The sequence below is a fragment of the Calcarisporiella thermophila genome, assembly GCF_041956535.1.
Source record: "Calcarisporiella thermophila strain CBS 279.70 unplaced genomic scaffold VTP21scaffold_24, whole genome shotgun sequence".
NCBI lineage: Eukaryota > Fungi > Calcarisporiellomycota > Calcarisporiellomycetes > Calcarisporiellales > Calcarisporiellaceae > Calcarisporiella > Calcarisporiella thermophila.
In genome coordinates this window covers 21583-40490 of record NW_027192214.1, presented here as the reverse complement: position 1 = coordinate 40490, position 18908 = coordinate 21583, and the positions used below count along the sequence as shown (strand labels likewise).

Genomic DNA, 18908 nt, shown 5'->3' with positions numbered 1-18908 from the left:
TGGTGTTGAAACTCCTCTCCACCCACCGTCACGCTAATGAAAAATACTGGGCATTTGAAGAATGTATGTCGAATTGTGTCCCCACAAAATAGTTGCTGAAACACTTTTGGTCGCAATTGGGATATGTCAAATTGGTAAATAGCTGCTCTACGAGGATTCGCTAGTGTAGAGCGCAGTGTTTTGGGAGAGTGTCACTTTATCCACTTGATGATTTTTATCTGAAGGGAATGGAAGGTTAGACTTCTACGTCAAAATCACCCAGGTGCTGTCCCTGGCCTCCAATTTTGTAGTTGAATTTCTCCTAAGGATTTTTGCTACCTATTTTTGTAGCCGCTTGATATTAATTGCTTGTTGCTATACTATTGATAGCAATTGAGTCCTGAGAAAAACTCGGCAAACTCTCATGGACGGGTGCTGTAACCGGGAATCGAACCCAGCACACAATAGTCAAGCTCCGGGACTCTTACTGTGCCATCCAAGGACGGCCCGAAAAAATAGCGGCGCGAGTGAGATTTCATGGATATTGCTAACATAAAATTTACATCCTCACGTGACTAATAGTAACTATTGGACAGCTTGACCGAGTGGTTAAGGTGTATGACTCGAAATCATATGGGCACTGCCCGCGCAGGTTCAAATCCTGCAGCTGTCGTACAAATTTTTCGTTTTATATTTTGTGATAATTGTATATAAAAACCACATCTTTAATATTCGACGGATTTGACTTGCGTTGTTTTGATATACTCTCAAAGTATTTTCTGCATTTTCAAATCTTCGCAATATATCCATGAGGTAATTATTTATTATAATATGGATTTATCTATATAGCTATCTCATATTTTTTTTTCATACAATCGTCGAATGCAGCTGAGCACATAGATGGGCTGATATAATCACTGGAAGCATTACAACTCGAATCTCGAACTGAGGATCCCCAAACTCCTTCGCAATCTCGTGCTGTCCAAGTTTCGTATTGGATAATATTAACCATCTTCTTTTCAACGTCAAGACAATACACAAGCGATTGGATCTTTTGTATATCGTTCGCGGTAACAGAGCATATTTTGGTACCATCATCTTTCCTTTTTAAAGTGAAAGTGTATCCGCCATTTGGAACGGCACAACCAAGTACACAAGATGCATATGTCACAAATATAAATATTAAACTCAAATAAACCATCATAAATTTTGTTATAGATTGAAATCAAGCTTGGATTTCTAATTAGGATATTTTGAATACTAGCTTTAAAAACTAGCCTGGCAAATTCATGAAGTAGTGGCAAATTTTTATCACTAGCCCTAGCTTTAAACGATCCCTCCCCCTGTGTATTACTTGAGAGCGTTGAGTTTGAAAAATAGTCACGTTCAATTTACATATCGAACCGGATACTTGAATCATCTGAATAGCAATTCGTCATATAATCCGATCAGCTCATATTTCAAGCAGTTGGTATATAGAATTGGAATTTATTGGGTGACATGCCCCAATCCTCTGCTTTTAAACAGCTCGCTTTTAAGTCTACAATAATAGTATTTAAACCACCCGCCCAAATTTAATTAATACTTAATCTTCTTTTCGTATATGACTATGAGGGATTCATACTAGGTGGCATTTGCTGATATGCAACTTAGATTGCATTTTATGCGTAGAAAATGAAGATACGATATATTTAAAATATAACATAATATTAATAAGTGTAATTCCACCTAAAACATTTCAATAGGTTATTAAAAATTGTATTACCCAACATTAGTATATTGCGATCCACAGATATACGATACCTTTACAAAGTATACATACACAAAGTATATTTAATTCATCATACAAGTACACCCTCACTGATCATAGCGATTGCGTCCTCCGTTTTGACAATTTTGGCAAAACCGAATTCTAAATTTAATAAAGTCGCTTCGTGCATCTCCTTTGAAGCTGTTGCACACCCATCAGAAAGAAAAACTACGTTATAATCCAAGTTAAATGCCGATCGAGCGGTTGTCTAATTGTTATGTAAACATTTAGTGCTTTCTATACACCGTTAAGTATAGAATATTGGATTAAGTAAAACCTCACAACATAAGTTTGTCATCACACCAGCAATTATTAAGGTTTTCACTCCATGTGATTTTAATAATGCACCAAGTTCTGTTCCCATAAATGCATCATACCGCATCTTGGAATCGATTGTAGCGTCCGCTTTTTCCCTATATCTAGCCAGCTCTGGCATTAATTGCCATGCTTTTGTTCCATACACAATACTATCCTCCTCTCCCCACCAACGGCCCAAGGATCCTCCATCATTTTTGAAATTACGATGGCCATGTTGCGTCCAAAAGCAAGGAATACCTTTGTCGTGGCAACGGGTGATGAGAGGAATCAGGACTGGGATCAGTGCTTGACCAATCGATCGGAAATGCTCCTGCATATCTATTATAATAAGAGCTGATTTTCCAAAAGAGGATAGTTGAAGTGGCATTTTAAGTGTATTGTGAAATGATAGGATAAATAAAAAATATTTTAAAGTATTAAAAAAATTACTAGAGAGTCAATTAATCTAACAACATTTTCAATATTGAATGCTGAGAAAAAATCTGCTGCACATGTGCGAATTGGTAGAATCGCTTGCGGTAAAATTAAATCTGTTACATATGTTACTTTCAGATCTTCTTAATCTCTGTCTACGTAGCTACGTCATCATTTATTGGATATATATACGTACATTTGAGATTGTAATAAATTAATAAGGAGTTAAATCTTTCTCTCCAACTAAAAACCCCCGTCACAAAATCTAACTTGGAGCTAAGCCTCAACTTTTAAAAGGGTTCGATATCGATAATTCGTATATTAGATCAAAGCCTGGACAAAATTCTTAATAGGCCTATTTCCTCCTGGGAATCAGCTAAATGTAATATTGGTAAAGTCGTTAATAGATAAAGCTTTCTAGATTTTAAATCACTCTTCAACTTTTTTTATATTAGTCCATCTTAAACATTGATGCAAGTTGTATTTGGTGGATAATACCCCTTAATCATTATATTTGGCTTTCAAGGGTCAATGAGTATGAGCATCAGTTTATAAACCCCTTCTCACTTAAAATTATCTAAGACTAAATTTTTATCCCCAGATTAATAATGCAATTTTTATACTTTGCAATATTAAAAAATTAGATATTTCTCCTATGTTGCTGTGAATTGCTTACCGAGATAATCAAGAGTTTCAGAGAAAGAGGTTAGGCTCTCGTTCAAAAACAGAAACCGTAGATGATATAAAAAAGAAATAATTTTTCGCGATTTTTTTTTTGCCTTTTTCTTAACTACTTTGATAAATTTCGATGTTCATTTTGTTGAGATATTCTGAATTAAACCGGGGTGAAACGGGCAGATATTTCCTTGAAAAGACGCTCAAATAGGTATTTGATCGGCAATTTTTTAAAACGCCATAGTGGGAAAATACTTCAATATATTTTGAGAACGCGAGCTGTTTTATAATCATTTGCTTCTCTTACAAAATTACCCATTAAAAACTTTTTTTGCAATGAAAATATATTTTACCACTTGAATCACTCTCTAATTCTCTCAGATGAATTTTATATTTCATGTAGCATTATTACTCGTTTTGGGCTTCGTTAGATCTCAGAGTACATTCGATCAAGTAATGCGCACAATCCCTATGGATGAAGACCACTATCACCTTAATTCAACACAAATATGGTCATGCAAACAGTATGTCAAGCTCATAGCAATTAGTTGTAATACAGGTGCGTTTAAAAAAGGGCTTCCGCTGCAATCACAAATTAAAAGATGTGACTCAAGTTACTGTGGCGATTTTGCGGATACAATTGTCGTGGATAACTTTGAATTAGGTGTGAATGGCGTAGCAGGGTTAATTCTACGAGACGATCAGCGCAAAGCGATTGTGGTGGCTTTCCGTGGTGCAGAGAGTTTACCTCACTTTTTATTGATAGTTTCTGTCCCGTTTTTGAAACCATATCCTAACCCAGCTGCAAACGGTGCTCGGTATTCTCGAATTGCAGACATCTTTCGGAAATTGTTTAAAAGAGGAATCACTCCACAAATTCGTGAGCTGATTCAGAGCTATCCGGACTATGAAATAGAGATCATCGGACAAAGTTTCGGGGCAATCGCTGCAGTTGTTCAGACATTGGATATCATCGAAAGCATTGATGAGTTTGATATGAACAAATTAAAGTGTATAACTCTATCGGAGCCTAGAGTAGGCGACCAAAAATTTGTAGACTACTTTGAAAGTTTTCCTATATTTACGAAACGGCTTGTTAATAGTCGTGATTGGGCACCGCATCTCCCCTATAAATTTATGGGATTTAGGGTATTATAGTGTTCTCAGATATGGTTAATAGCATAAATAATATTTCCATTGTCATTAGAGCAGAGGCAACGAAGTGTTCTCAGAGAGTATGGATGATTCCGGTAACGTAATACAGTGTCTAAAAGCGGAGGATCGAGAATGCTCCGGGAGATACAAATATTATAACCCCATCGCCCACTTCACCTGGAATGGCCTTTCGGTGTATTACAAAGGGTGTACAGTGGATAAACTTTCGAATCCCCTTCAGTTTTTATTTTCAAAAGCGCTTAACCCTTTTAGAAAACCTACCAAGTGAATGTGTAATTTATTGCAATACTGATCGAGTTAACTTATTATTTCAATTCCATAGTGTAAATTTGAGAAAATAAAATGCTGCGAAGTTAATACTAAGCGATTCTCCCTGATTATTCAACTTCGATAAATTTTCCAAAGTTGGCAGATGGATTAAACAACATAAATAAAGAACATTAAGTGAAAATTTGAATTAGTTTATAAAAGTTTAGGAAATCGCGAATGTTCTCCATCCTTTCTACATGCTTCTATACGTAATCTAGTTGTTTTCACCGGGTGGGTTACTTGAAGAGCAGCGGAATTGTTCGCAGGCTCGATGCTCGATATTTTCGAACCGGAATACATATTAAACAGAATTTTGCATCTCGAGAAGGAGAGATATCTCCAAGAAATCTCTTAAGATTTCAAAAAAAAATGTTTATATTCAATATCAGCCTATTTATCCAATAAAAACAGTCTCATTTATCGTGCGAGGGTGAACAGCTGACAAATTTCCCAGTCAATTTTTTGCTTACGCTTTTAGGATAATCGAGCCGAATGAATCTTCATAAAGAAACTCACCAATCAAATACCATCCCAATTTCCGAGCAGCTAGATTAGAGGATATAGTTTAGAGCACTAATAGGTTTATGAGTGGAAAAATTATGAGTTATGAAGTATTTAAATGAAAATTATTTATAATTAGTAGTCTCAAGAAATATTGTGAAGGTTTATTATTAAATGAGACAAGTAAAAAACAACAATCTGAATATATCACCAAACAATACTACTGGATATTAGTAGAAAATCTTGGCACGTTCATGCTGAAGGACGAAAATGACGGAAATAAGAGGTTTGGAATAAAAGGGAAATCTTTGTCGATATCAGTGAAAAGATCATGGTTGGGGTCTGGATTCCACTCATATTCATTAACGGTTGCAAGCTTGTGAGCTACCTCTTCGCCATAAAGTAGCTGAATAATATAAAATACACCATCCAAACCTGCTGCTGCTCCACTAGTAGTGATTATATTACCATCATGTGTGAATCTTGCCTTTTTAACCCATTTTACGAGAGGAAACAAACTTGTCATTGGCCAGAGAGATTTAGTTGCTGTTGCCTTCTTCCCATCTAACAAACCGGATGCTGCAAGAACCATAGCACCTTCACAAATAGAGACAATGTATTTTTTTACTGTTGGGCCGACTCTGCGTAAATATGCAGAAATGGCCGGATCGGGGCCAATTCCTGCAACCATTACCAACAGGTCTAAATCAAGATTATCGTTGAATGTATGGTCAGGGATAATGTTTACTCCTTCTTGTGTTGTTATGGGGTTACTAGATTCCGCAATGGTTAGAATATTTGCGCCTGGAATGAAAGAAAACATCCTTGTAGCCTGGGTGAGATCAAACGTATCCAAGTTGTTGCCGAGTAACACTCCAACATTCAGCTTCGGTTGATGAGGAATTCCCAGCCATTTGGTTAAGAAAATGTCTTTCTGATCCTTAGATAGAAAAGGCACCGCTCGTTTGTAATAGTTCGTATGGTTCATTGAGTAATAGGAGTCACTTTCTGCATCTAAAACATCGACTTCATGTGGACTATTCTCTCGCTTCAAAATCATCGTAGTATCAAGGGTGTGAAGCGGCTTACAGTCCACCATGATAGTGAAGGTAACAGCACAAATTGTTAAAAGCTTGAACCAGAAGACGATCATACTCGATAAGTTGTTTTCAAACGGGTAAAAAAAAGGATAAGGTCGTGAAAAAAATTAAATATGAACGCAACTACAATCAAAAAGGATAGCAATCACTCATAATCTTCTATTTATATTTTTGCTAATGAAATGACTTTTCCGGTAGGAGTGACACTGATTTCGTTATACAGGATCCATCATGCCTTTGTTAACCAAACAATTCTTCATCCAAGGACTCTAGTTAGATGCAGCATAATGTGACATTTTTTGCTCTTTATCCACGAATTAATTTTATTATTTAATTTTTGAAGAAGTGTAACCAAGAAAGATTAAAAATTCCTAAGGATTGGATACGGCTAATCTTTGGGCTCCTTCAAACTTTGATGCTCTGTTAAAATGATATTACATAATATAATCGAGTCCTTAAATTACTAGCTCCAATTTAGTATAGCTAATAATAGGCTGTAGCCAAATTCTATCGGGTAATTTAGCCGTTAGAGGAAATAAGCTATTGCTATGCACAAAATCAGTAGTCAAAATCCGAATACGTTAAATTAACAATTCGGAGTGGACAAATAGGGCGATTTTAGGCGGTATAATAAAGTAAAAATAATATAATGAAATAAACGTACGATAAAGGAAGAGAAAAGTTTGTTTAACTGTAAAACTAAATAATCATAGTGTAGTATATATCTACGATCAAACCTTAGCTAATCCTTTGTCTATTTCAATTTAATGCACGCGTTGTTGCTGAAGGATCCTCTCAACTGATTAGAGACTCTGAGGAATGGAGTCATTAAAAAGTGTGAAATAGGTTGAGATTCAAGAGTGTTCGGGGATAGTGTGTGGGTAATAGCGGATGGGCTATTCCCATTGTTTGTATGTTAAATATTCTGAGGTAGAGGAGATATTCCTGTAGTAAAACAAAAGTATTATTTCATTCTCAACTTCAAGATATTATAATTGATGTTAACTTTTACCACTCAATATCAGTAACCACGGATATTTAATCTGAATCGCACAGGAAAAGACAAATCAGACTTGAGAATACCGCAGATGAAATTAAAGAAAATTATAGAAATCTTGTAAATGATAAATATAAAGTATACTGACATAACACTTCTAAGTGCATTCCCTGACCGCTTTTTGAGCTGGCTTAACCCTTTAAGGATTAATCCATCGCATGTAGTTAGTTAAAACCGCTGCTCTTATGATCAACTTCTTTTCCCAGAATAGGCACCAAGGTCGTATACCAGATTTACACAGTGTGTCAGAAGAGGGATAAAGGAGGCAGAGTATTTAGACGATCTTGTAGTTGCAGCTCCGTCGAAGAGGAATCTCGGAAGAAGCACTCAGACGCTTTGCACTCAATTTCAAAATATAAATTGTTTCGAGAGGTTGGACTAAGTATTAATAATACACACTGTGCAAATGCCTCAATTTACTGCATAAAATCAGAGGCTTTTCCACGGTTGTGTTCAGATTCTTCATCACCGGAGCTGTTATCCACGACAACAAGCGGCATATTTTGGAATAGCAAATGCAGCCTGTCCGTGTTCACGCTGGATTATAGTTTACACGTTCACAGATTCTGGTCTTGTCGTCGGCTATATATGTCAGCTCCAACTGGGATTTTCCATTCATCGTACCAGAGAAGGTGATGAAGGAACTTGGTTGATGAGCTATAAGTATTCATAGAGCGGGGCAGTCGACCGTCCTTACTTCTAGCAACCGTAGAATGACCCTACCACCGATATTTTAGTCGACGTTTGGGGTGGGAAATACTTGTCTATGACTATCGACCCCTATATTCCGAGTTCCACGCAAGGAGCTTGAATAGGTCATACTGATATTGGTGACTCCCATATTTGCCGCAAGTTCCTTGGTTCCCTCTTTTCCAACAACTGAGTATAGTGGAACCAATCAGAATATCAAGGATATTAATCCGATTAGTCATTTCGCTAACGAAATATCCTCTCAAGGTCAAGCCATAGTTTTTGACACCTTGGCTCATCTCAGAAATGAGTTGCTATCGCGAGATCTATCATTAGATGTCCAGATTATCCTGCTTCATGATCAAATGAAAGCGAAGATGTGCAGAAGTCACTTATCGACACAGAGGAAATGATTAATATGGTGCAAATACAACAATGTCCCATCTTTCCTCACCTCTGCTGTGTTAATCTTTAATTTTCTGCCAAGCCAACTCACGCAAGTAAAGTCAGACTGGTCATTTAAGTCACTCATCCATCGGAGAACTGCAGATAGTTCAATCATTCTATCCTCACTCTTTCATCACCAGATTCCTTAAGGTTGACGGCTTTGGATTAGCTCCACCTATTAATCTGGAGGATGATCTCATGGACATCGGACCAATTTGGAAACACTTTCAGTAGAACTCCCAGCATTAAGCTTCTATTACGCGATTTTATCCAAAATCTAGTAAGGATTCTGGCAAAGATTGTATATTCGATTTAGTACGCATAGACTCCAGTCATTCGATTTTGACGAGGCAATCTTGAGAGGGAACATAGTGGCACCAAAGAAAACTAGAAAAAATATTAATATCAATTAACACGAAAGTGTTCGCAGATACCCAGACCCCAATCTCTAACTGACCAGTTAGATATTCATTGAATAAAAAAATTTCTGGAATGATTAAGGAAAGCTGCGAGATATTTCAAGTGTTTTATCATTGCCAAGGGATAGCTCGCCCGGTATGGTTGTCAACCATCTTTGCTATCGCATTCATCAGGGGCTGAACTTATGATGCGCAGAGAGCCCAAGCAATCTTCCCTGTAAAAAGCTTCAATACGGGTACAGAAGATACTTCAGTGAATTGACATATACTTACATTTTTGATATTTACTGCTGTAGCGATCGAGCCATAGGAGACAAGAATTTGGGTACGCCTCAATGCTTAAGACTCGAGGAAGCGCATAGGAACATCCTGAGGAATGGATTATTGAAAAAACCTACATTCTATAATAGCACCAAGCCAAGTATATGCGATAGCATAGTATATATGGAATAAGCAATAAATAGTCTACAATTAACCATCGCATTCATCTTCTCAGGAGTGCCAAGGAGCAGTGCACTCGAAGATAGAATTATTTTAAATTCCTTCAATCTCAGATAGCTGTCTTTTAATATTCTATTGTCTCTTTCGAAGGCGCCTAATTTGATCAAAAAAACGGTTCTATCATCGTGAAGTGGGGACCGCTGATCAAGTCTGTATACCACTAAAAATACAAATAATTTTCAATTAGGCTAAGCTTACCTAACCATTTAATGTCGCCTTTGCACTGATCTGATGAAAACCTCACCCTTTGAGAAATTGTTTCGATTTCTCATACTTGATTATTGGAGGCTGTTTAATTGTAAATTCCTGTTGGCCAAATGTTTTCTTTCTATTTACTAAACTCTGTAATTTTGTCCTCGAGATATTAGAATTTATCATGTCAGGGTCAGCACATAAAACAATCGTTAGAATGATTCCAAAAAAAAAAACGGTGAGAAGCAACACTAAGTCAGGTTCAGCAATTTGTTTAAACTGGCACACCTTTGCTTCGGATCCAGTCGATAAAATATCCTACTCGGGTGAAGTAGGCAACAGTCTGCCCACCTGTTTATTTGTTTTAGATATACTTCAGTTAATTTGGTCCGAGAGATATAGAAAATGATAAGCTTACTAGCACAGGGCGTCCTGCTTCCAAACGAGGTCGCTCCGAGAAGCTGATAAGTGCCATTATTGGCAGAGTAAAGTGGGCCTGTATCCATACATAGTTAAGAATCAGTGTCAAGAGTACGAATTAAACGGCTCACCTCCAGAATCGCCATAGCACACGCCCCTATTAGCCTCTGGTTTCAAGCAGATTTGAGACCCCTTCTGACCTTCCCATTGATTATAGTCTCGTTTGCACTAAAGTATCATCAGATAACGTTCTATTTCGAAGCAATCAACCTAATCTACTCACGATAGTATCATCTCCAATAGTTTGGCTGACTTTCATAAGCACAGGAGAAGGACTGCCTCCTGGGTCCTTGGTAACTCCATAACCGGCTGCCCAAACTTTTGAACCAGGTGCTGCAGGATCTATTCAATGTTAAGTGGATTAGTGCATGGTTTCGATTTTTGCAAAAATATAAATAAAATTCATGAAGTGGAAGCATATATTATTGATGTTACTACGATTATAAATATTCCAGGTAAATTATACTGATAAAAACCTTTGGCAATAGTAATAGGTTTGGCATTTGGACCTATTCTAATAGGGCTCTCAAGGAATAAGAGCATAATATCATTCTTTGAATGATGTTAATAAGACAATAGTAAATTTGAATAAATCAATGCTGTCGTACCTTCAGTCTGTTTCTGTTATAGCCTTCGTGAACAACTGCTCTCTGTACTCCTACGCGAGTTCCAGCTGCAAAAACATTAGCGATCCACATCTGTCTCTTAATAATTCAACACCTACATCTGTAGTCTACAGAGCCATAGTAGATGCTCATTGAAGTCGCATGGCAGTGCGCAGCACTCAATACGACTTTATCAGAGATAATAGAACCAGTACAGCCATTGCTGAGTTTAACAGCAAAGGGTAGCTCTCCAGGTTGGGCCTTCTCACCACCGATGATCTGGGCTTCAAGTTCATCCTTTTCTTGTAAAGGGACCGCATTAGTCGCGCTCAAGCCTAAAAGTAGTATTGCTACTGTGAAGAGCTGCATTTTTTCAAGGTTCTTCGAGTTAATGAAGAATGTTAGTATCCAAGTTTGCTACTTTAAATCGAGTTCACAGAACTAATTCCTATTTATATCAGGTGAAAATGAATTTTCTTTCTCACTTTACTTTCATTTTTGTTCATATTATGTCATATAGCCGTCCGATAGAGTAATAAAATCAAATGATACAATACAAGATGTTTACCTCTTTTGGCTTGGAAACTACGTTGGGTTTAATAGAATTAGCAATTATGCTTTCAATCTGTCACTACGATTTACATTATGTAAATTTCAATAAGAACTCAATTTTTTAGTACTCTATTGAAGTATGCTTAATTTTGTTGAATGACCTAAGCAGAGTGATTGCTTGAATTAGTGCCTCTAAATAAAGAATATCTGTGCCGTTCATGCATGTAGATCAAGAAATAAACGAAAACTCGATTACATGACTTTCTGAGTGCATTTACTACTTTTGTCTTTAAAGGCTTTTTTATAAATACACATCGATATAGTGAAGAATAACACGCTATATGCCAGTGTGATTTAGAAACCTGGAGACAGCTTTTTTCCCCTTTATATCATCATAATGTTTGGATAACTGATGTAATATCTATATCATTTCGATTCGAAATATTACAGTGTTTATATTATTATGGCTCAGAATTCAAAAGCATCAATCATAACATCTTGGTTAGATTTGTTATTGAAAATAGTTTTGAGCCTATTTACAATTTCTTGGAATCGATATTTATATTGTGGCGGTCGAAGATACAAAAAAATTCTTTATTTATAGGAGAAAATATCGAGTCATGGTAGAATAAGTAAGTAAAATATTCAAACAATATCGTATGAAAACAATAAGCTTTTATTTAATTACATATACCACTTGAGCTTCTATTTTCATGAAGGTTTTAATTGGTATTTCATACTCCAACACAATTCTTCACTATCTTATGCATTGACTGACATAAAAGATATTACGATTAAAACCTAGATGAATATTTAGCAAACTGAACGTTTACCACATGGTTACGCACATTACGAAAAGAAATAGTATGAATTAGAAATATTGATTACTATGCTTTAATTATATATTCTGTACCTTAGTATATATCCTTATATCCTACTCTATCGAGTGAATCCTCAAAACTAGTATCATGTGATATAAACTTTCACAATGAAAAAATTCTAAAGAAGATGCAGTTAGCAATCTTATGGTAAATCGCTAGATAAAGCGTTAAGAATGGTAGAACCTATTTCAGGTTTTTGTCTAGTGTCAGGATTTCGTCCGTGTTCTAAAATTAGTGTGGGCCGTGTTTAGGCTCTTCTTTCTTATCAGCAAAGCTTGAAAGCACAACTACTTAAACATTTCCACGTACGACCGAATTAGAGAGTGAGCATAATCGTAACAATTACGCTTTCAATTGGGAGTTGAAGTATTCTCAGCAAGACTAAGATTCCTATTAGGAATGAATCGCTACCAGGCAACAGCCTACGGAAGTCGTAATCATAGATTTAACAAATTAGAACAGCGGCAGCGAATGCTCCTTTCCTTCCGCACCTTTTCACTATTCATATTAAGTGATAAGCGAAAATAAAGTTAGTTACACTATCTTCATTTTCTCCTTATATGCACTCAAATTCGCCCAAATTTATGAGCTTTATTCTACTCATCCTCTCACTAGTAAAGCATTTCTAGAAAAAGATAGAATGGCACTATGAAGTTTTTAAAATGGAAACTATTACACCTAATTAATTCCATTGAACATTTTTTAACAATAGTTATGTCTATAATTAATAGAAGTATAAAGGAGAATATAGTGACTCGAGTACTTTTTGAAACTTCTATTACATAGTACACTAGTTTTAATACTTTACTCGTAATTCACTCTTCTAACTCATTATCTTTATTATTTCGTCTATAAGTGATTCATCCTTTATTTTAACTGAATATACCATAACGTATATACTACAATAAAAGTCGTAAATATTGGTGAATAATTAAAAGGATATTAAAATAAAGTAAAAAATGAGATGAATCATAGAGTGAATCACAAGGTAGTATTTAAATATTAAACGCCACTGAACCATATTCGGCATATTTTCCTATTAGTATGGGTAATTTCACCGCCATCTATTTCATTCGAGTGCTCCAATCCTCAGGCGTACAAAACTGTGCGAAACTAAAACCAGTCTAGAGCCAAATAAAATACCTCAAAATTTTTAATTTCAATAATGCATAAAAGATGATAGTATCTGGTTTTCCCGGGTACTCCCCGATTTCGGAATTGAATAAGTGTGTGATGGCTTCAGTGAACAGGTAAGATATAATGCATTTCTACTAAACTGCTCATAACCTTAATTGATAGTTGAATTAATTCTGGTAGAAATCGAAAACACTATAAATTGAGTATTTAATGCAGAGTTCAATTAAAAAATTACCCCAGAATTAATTCCTGCTATATGAGGTGTTAGTAATTATGATTTTGAAAATTGTCTTATTATTACTGCTTATATTGCCTTTAACTCTTGCCGGCTGGAACTATCACTATTGCTCATTTAGTTGTTTGTCAGCAGAAGCAGAAGGACCTACATATAAATGCGGGAAAAAATGTGGCTATAAACACTACGTGACAGATGGCGGTGTGAAATGGTTGCACAAGTGGAAGTCAACCCATCCACTTAATGAATGCTTTAAGTCATGTTGCAATGCTTGTACGTGGCCAAAGAATTGTAAAGCTGATTGCTATGGCTAATTATTTCTAAAATTGGTTTTAAACATGAACGAGAAAATAAATTTATTCGATACTTTCTATAAGCAATCACTAGGGATACTTTCGCTACTTAAATCGATCACATTGCTGTGCTAGATATATATACCTAATGACTTTCTGGACATACATTATCTATATGCGACATATGAAAGGCTTAAGATCCAATCCCAAAATACAGTGGTATTCTATCCGAAGTAAATAAACGTTTATTAGACTTTTCAGGTTGAATTTAGCTCTATGAATGTGATTGAAAGTACAATTCTATAATTATATTCGAGATATTTTAGGAAAAATCCGACGATATTGTTTAATTACGTTCAACTACGATTTTGGCAGACAATTCTATTAAAATGTGTGATAATGAAATTGCTGCAAGCTATTTAACCAAACTATGTGATGTCAATTGGCTTTAAAATGGCCACCACTTTGAATCCAAAAAATCTGAATTGTTCATTAATGTGTATTTCATATTGGTTGGGTATTAGAACACAAAAACAATGACATCACATGAAAACAGTATGACAAAACTCAATACCTTTGGGCAAGAATGAAGGATGTACTCTCTTTGGCCAAATTATCATTCACCACAATCCATCTCAACTCAACCTCATTTTGAATCCACGAGTTCTGAAACCGTGAATTCATTCCTCAATCAAGATTCAGCTTCATTAGATGGCAGAACTCCAATTCGAGATAATGATTGCAATGACAGGAGTACTATACTTATGTCTTGAGATTTCAGTTTATTTCAAATTCAACAGGAGATCTATATCGCCTTCTCAATGTCAATTTTATTTTTGAAGGTGTATCATCACCTCTATTTCTTACATTAAATGCTACTCTAAGAGATTTCACCATTCATTCCCTCCAGACTTTTAAATTGGCATTCACCGTGTCCTATGCGAGATGAGATATTAGGGCGAATCGTGGTATCTTCTTTAGTTCAATGCTCACATAATAACGCATCCACATATATATTTATCACTGCTTTGGCGGTATACTCCTTCTGGATCGTGCTGTATTTCGTGAGAGCTATTACAGTGGCTAAATATATTCTGGGCTACATTATTCTATCCCAACTATTTCATCTCTTCATATACTATTTAGACACGTGAATGGCCCTATGATATATCCTATCCACAATATCATAGAAGAAGTTTTCGCAAAGGCCAGATTTTTCCAAAAAGTTACAATTGATGAGACTTCTCCACAGTATATACTCACATTTATTATTAAGGAATGCTGCATGACACAACTATATCGATTTGATAACGCCTGCAACTACCATAAGCAAGCAGTTATACTGGAATTTGCAATAGGACTAGATAAAGGCGATTCAAATAAACGTTACATACTACAGTATGAATTTCGCAGAAGAGTTGATAGAATTAAGAAAATTTTAATTGGCTGAATTGTTTAATAAATCAATCCATCTAGGTGTGTGGTGAGTGGACTAGAGTAGACAGGTGCAAATATCTACGGAAAGCCTAGTCTGAAAGGTATGGCAATCATGTAAAATTCTCTCCATATTATGAACCCAGGTGACAGCGAAATATATTAGGCACCTGTGGCGCTTACATCGATTTGCCATACTGTAACTCGCTTAGTCTTTAACCATTGTATTTATTAGATGAAACTGCTCTTTGAGGTCGACTTCTAGGCCAAATTTGTTGAATCCATTGAGGGCAAATTTCAGGAGTGAATACCTGCTCAGTAAGAAAATGGCACTTAAAATTTCATACATTTTACATCCATTGACAGGAGCTCCATTAGTCCCACAATTTGGGTAATAAAATGATTCATTGATAAATTATTAATAGTGATAGGGCAATAAGGCCCTTTCATCAAGATTGAATGGCCTATTAAGTTTATAGACAATCTTTCAGACTTAGGAATATCTTAGAGCAGGTGGATTTAGCAGTTTATTTCAGAATTATTAAGGATATAAGGCCCGGAATTCCACGTACCGATAACCATGAAATCCAGAGATAACATGCCTCTATGATATAATGCTCGAGCTAGCATTATGTGTTACTCTAGCTTACATCTTCAGGGCAATTGAAGTGCTGATCTTGTCATTGGACATGAAAAATAAAACAATTCAATCAGCTTCGATCATGTTTACAATTACAAGGAATGAATCATATTAAGGATCGAAGTTTTTTGGGATTACATACAATTGTTCTACGCGTTCTATGTTATTCTTAAAATACTTGTTGAATCAATGGCCTCTTATGACAATTTCTGAAAATCCCGAGCCAATATTTGTCGTTTTCATCTAAGGTTGAACTATTACGTCGTGATAACGCGGCAGCAAACAGCATTGTTATTTCCGAGGCGTATTTAATTGTCAGAAATAGCTTTGAACTTATAATTGTATTGCTTGAGGTTAAGTTAATACTATCTTGGAATCAAGTTATCCGAGAACCGTATAATCTATGACTGATCTAAACGCCTAGCCCAACAATAACGCAAGCATAGTACTAAGGCTAAAAATTAATCTAAGTTTGTAAATTACGCCAAAATTTAGGGCTCTATAGTAGTTCGATTATATACGCAAAATAATTATGAATAAGAATTTGAGTGATAACAAAGCGTTAAAATGTAGTAGCGAAGCATTATCGTATCATAAGTGACTTGTTAACTGTTACTAAAATGGATACTCTTTCGAAGGGCTTTATAGCAAAACTCAATATCCATTTTTTACAAATGTCCAAACACGCCTGTTAAGGATAGTTTGAGATAGGAGAGTAAGAGAAAACTCCGCTTCGTTTATTCCAATGTCCAAAAGCCAATATATATATGCATATAATGATGATGTCACAAATAGTCACATGTACAAGACAAGCTGAAACTACGAAACGTGACAATGCTGTTACATATGTTACTTTCAGATCTTCTTAATCTCTGTCTACGTAGCTACGTCATCATTTATTGGATATATATACGTACATTTGAGATTGTAATAAATTAATAAGGAGTTAAATCTTTCTCTCCAAATGCCGATAACATAAAAAAGCCACTCTAAATCTAGAGAATACTTCGGCCAAAAGTTAGAGTCCTTCACCTATGTACAAGCAAACCCAGATCGAATGGATCGGAAGATTGGTGAATATGAATTTCCAGGAACCCAGATTAATTTAGCGGAGCTTGAATTTTCAGCCTATTGAAGATTCTATGAAATATTCGTAGAATGCCATTACTATCGAGCTCTCTCGCAAAATGCTCTAGCAAAGATTTACAGTACTTTGCTTCTAGTATTAACCGCCCTCTCTCGACCTTCTTAATTATATTCGATGGAAAAATTACCCTCCAAAGGTGGTACCTCTCACTACTGCCATTAATAGCACTAACTTTCTTTAGTATTTTGCTTAGATTTTTATTTTTTCCTATTCATAGATCCAATTTCTTTCACAGAAAGGTATAAATAAATTCAGCCGTCCATTTAATAAGGCCCCACAATAAACTGAGGCATATTTTAAAACCATAATTGGATTTGGCTAAGCAATAGGCACAAGAAACTATATATATAATAGTATATTAAATAAAAAAAAAAGTGGTAATATGAGTATATGTATTGTACGCATTTCAACTAAGGTGAGTCAGATATGCTGGGACCCAAATATAGACAGGTGCCAAGGGGATGACATTGGGATAAAGGAGAGGTGCTTGGCCAGAAATGGATCATGTAAAAAGCAAACTTACGTGGCCGCCACAATGACTCTCGTACTACACTGCGATAGAACTCTGATTTGCTTCCCTTTGTAATCATATCTATATTATTCATTTTTCGATGAATAGGAAGAGGAGATTACTTCAGACTTCGTCCGATTTTTATCCGCTTTGTAGTGATATAAAAGGGCAGTGTTTTTTAATTAAGAAAATTTATCACTGACTAGGAAAAATCCTCTGGTTCATTGATTCCACTCTCACTGTTTGTTCTCTCTGATATTTCAACATGCGCGCCCTTTACATTGCTATGTTCCTTCTCTCCTTCATCACTTTCACTTTGGCAGGTCGATGCCAGTGCAGTGGCAACTTCTCGGAGCGAAATAAGTTCTACATGACCCAGCAGTGCTGCAAAAAGGCCGATGGAAGTATTGCTGGAAAGTTCTGCATCACGAGGAACGATGGAACTTTCAAGAATTGCTGTAAAGGCTATGGAGCCACTAGCCCCTGTGCCTAAGTGGATTTTGTGAATATATCACCTCGTTTTTTGTGTTGGATGTTTTCATTTGGATTTCATTACCTAAGTAGATGCTCTAGAAATAAATTATGGTGATGGATCCTTAGATTTACAGTAAACAAAGATAGATGCCTTTTTATTTAAAGAAGTTTTTCACTGGAAATTTCGAGCAAGAACAGTTTAATAGGAAATTAATAATAGATCGACCTTTTTACTCTAAAAAGATTAGCACCCTATAATACATGTATGTATTGGCATGTGCTGCTTTGGTTTCACCTTACTAAACAAGACTATAGAGCCAACATTTTGACAAAAATGCATGTTTTTTTACCTTATTTTTGTCTTCGTACCATTTCTTTATCTATAAAATCTTTGTATAATTTTATTCATTTTACCAATTTACTATTACCAATAAGTGCACAAATCAAGCACAACCACGCATTCGACCAAACCACCTAGATAATGTACGAGAGCAGGTCCGAGTTTATAAGTAACAATAAGGAGTTTATTAAAAAGGGAAATATGAATTTGTAAGCTTTTGCCTTAAGAAAATGTTCAAAAGTTTGCATACTATAGGTTTACAATCACTTACTCTAGTCCCTCATATTTCAACTATTGTACCTCGGTTTGCCTCTCAAAAATTTCCCTTAATTACAGTATGTTACCTGCACCCATCTGCCCAGCCAATTCAATCGTATATCTTGTTAGGGCAGTGTACTCTATATTTGCAGTTGATACGAATCACTTTGCAAGATGGAACTATCCAACACACTTTGTTCCAACATGTGATCAGAGTTTTCACGAAAATACTGAATATCAAATGCTCGTTTGCGTAAAAATAGACAACATATCGAAATGCGAAGAATCTTAGCGAGATATATTAATGTAGAGAGTGGTTTCAGGTTAATCCTA

General features: G+C 35.8%; 5 protein-coding genes and 1 non-coding gene across 6 annotated transcripts; 3 read left to right on the top strand and 3 right to left on the bottom strand.

Moving 5' to 3' along the window:
• The first annotated feature begins 570 nt into the window (after positions 1 to 570).
• On the top strand, positions 571 to 652 carry VTP21DRAFT_t261. The gene has a single exon. It is a non-coding gene; the product is annotated as a tRNA-Ser (tRNA).
• Positions 653 to 1820: 1168 nt separating this feature from the next.
• Positions 1821 to 2423, bottom strand: VTP21DRAFT_5811 (uncharacterized protein; the record flags this gene model as incomplete). Its single annotated transcript, XM_069396374.1, has 2 exons — positions 1821 to 1997; positions 2067 to 2423. The coding sequence occupies 2 exons, from the start codon at positions 2421 to 2423 to the stop codon at positions 1821 to 1823; spliced, it is 534 nt and encodes a 177-aa protein (XP_069247467.1).
• A 1244-nt stretch (positions 2424 to 3667) lies between these two features.
• Positions 3668 to 4354, top strand: VTP21DRAFT_5810 (uncharacterized protein; the record flags this gene model as incomplete). Its single annotated transcript, XM_069396373.1, has 1 exon — positions 3668 to 4354. The coding sequence occupies one exon, from the start codon at positions 3668 to 3670 to the stop codon at positions 4352 to 4354; it is 687 nt and encodes a 228-aa protein (XP_069247466.1).
• Positions 4355 to 5402: 1048 nt separating this feature from the next.
• On the bottom strand, positions 5403 to 6335 carry VTP21DRAFT_5809 (uncharacterized protein; the record flags this gene model as incomplete). The annotated part of the gene is made up of 1 exon (XM_069396371.1): positions 5403 to 6335. One exon carries the CDS (start codon positions 6333 to 6335, stop codon positions 5403 to 5405), a length of 933 nt encoding a protein of 310 aa, XP_069247465.1.
• A 3527-nt stretch (positions 6336 to 9862) lies between these two features.
• VTP21DRAFT_5808 (uncharacterized protein) lies at positions 9863 to 11042 on the bottom strand (the record flags this gene model as incomplete). Its single annotated transcript, XM_069396370.1, has 7 exons — positions 9863 to 9939; positions 10007 to 10084; positions 10140 to 10236; positions 10292 to 10410; positions 10545 to 10620; positions 10677 to 10741; positions 10793 to 11042. 7 exons carry the CDS (start codon positions 11040 to 11042, stop codon positions 9863 to 9865), a joined length of 762 nt encoding a protein of 253 aa, XP_069247464.1.
• A 6726-nt stretch (positions 11043 to 17768) lies between these two features.
• Positions 17769 to 17996, top strand: VTP21DRAFT_5807 (uncharacterized protein; the record flags this gene model as incomplete). The annotated part of the gene is made up of 1 exon (XM_069396369.1): positions 17769 to 17996. One exon carries the CDS (start codon positions 17769 to 17771, stop codon positions 17994 to 17996), a length of 228 nt encoding a protein of 75 aa, XP_069247463.1.
• Between the last annotated feature and the right edge of the window lie 912 nt (positions 17997 to 18908).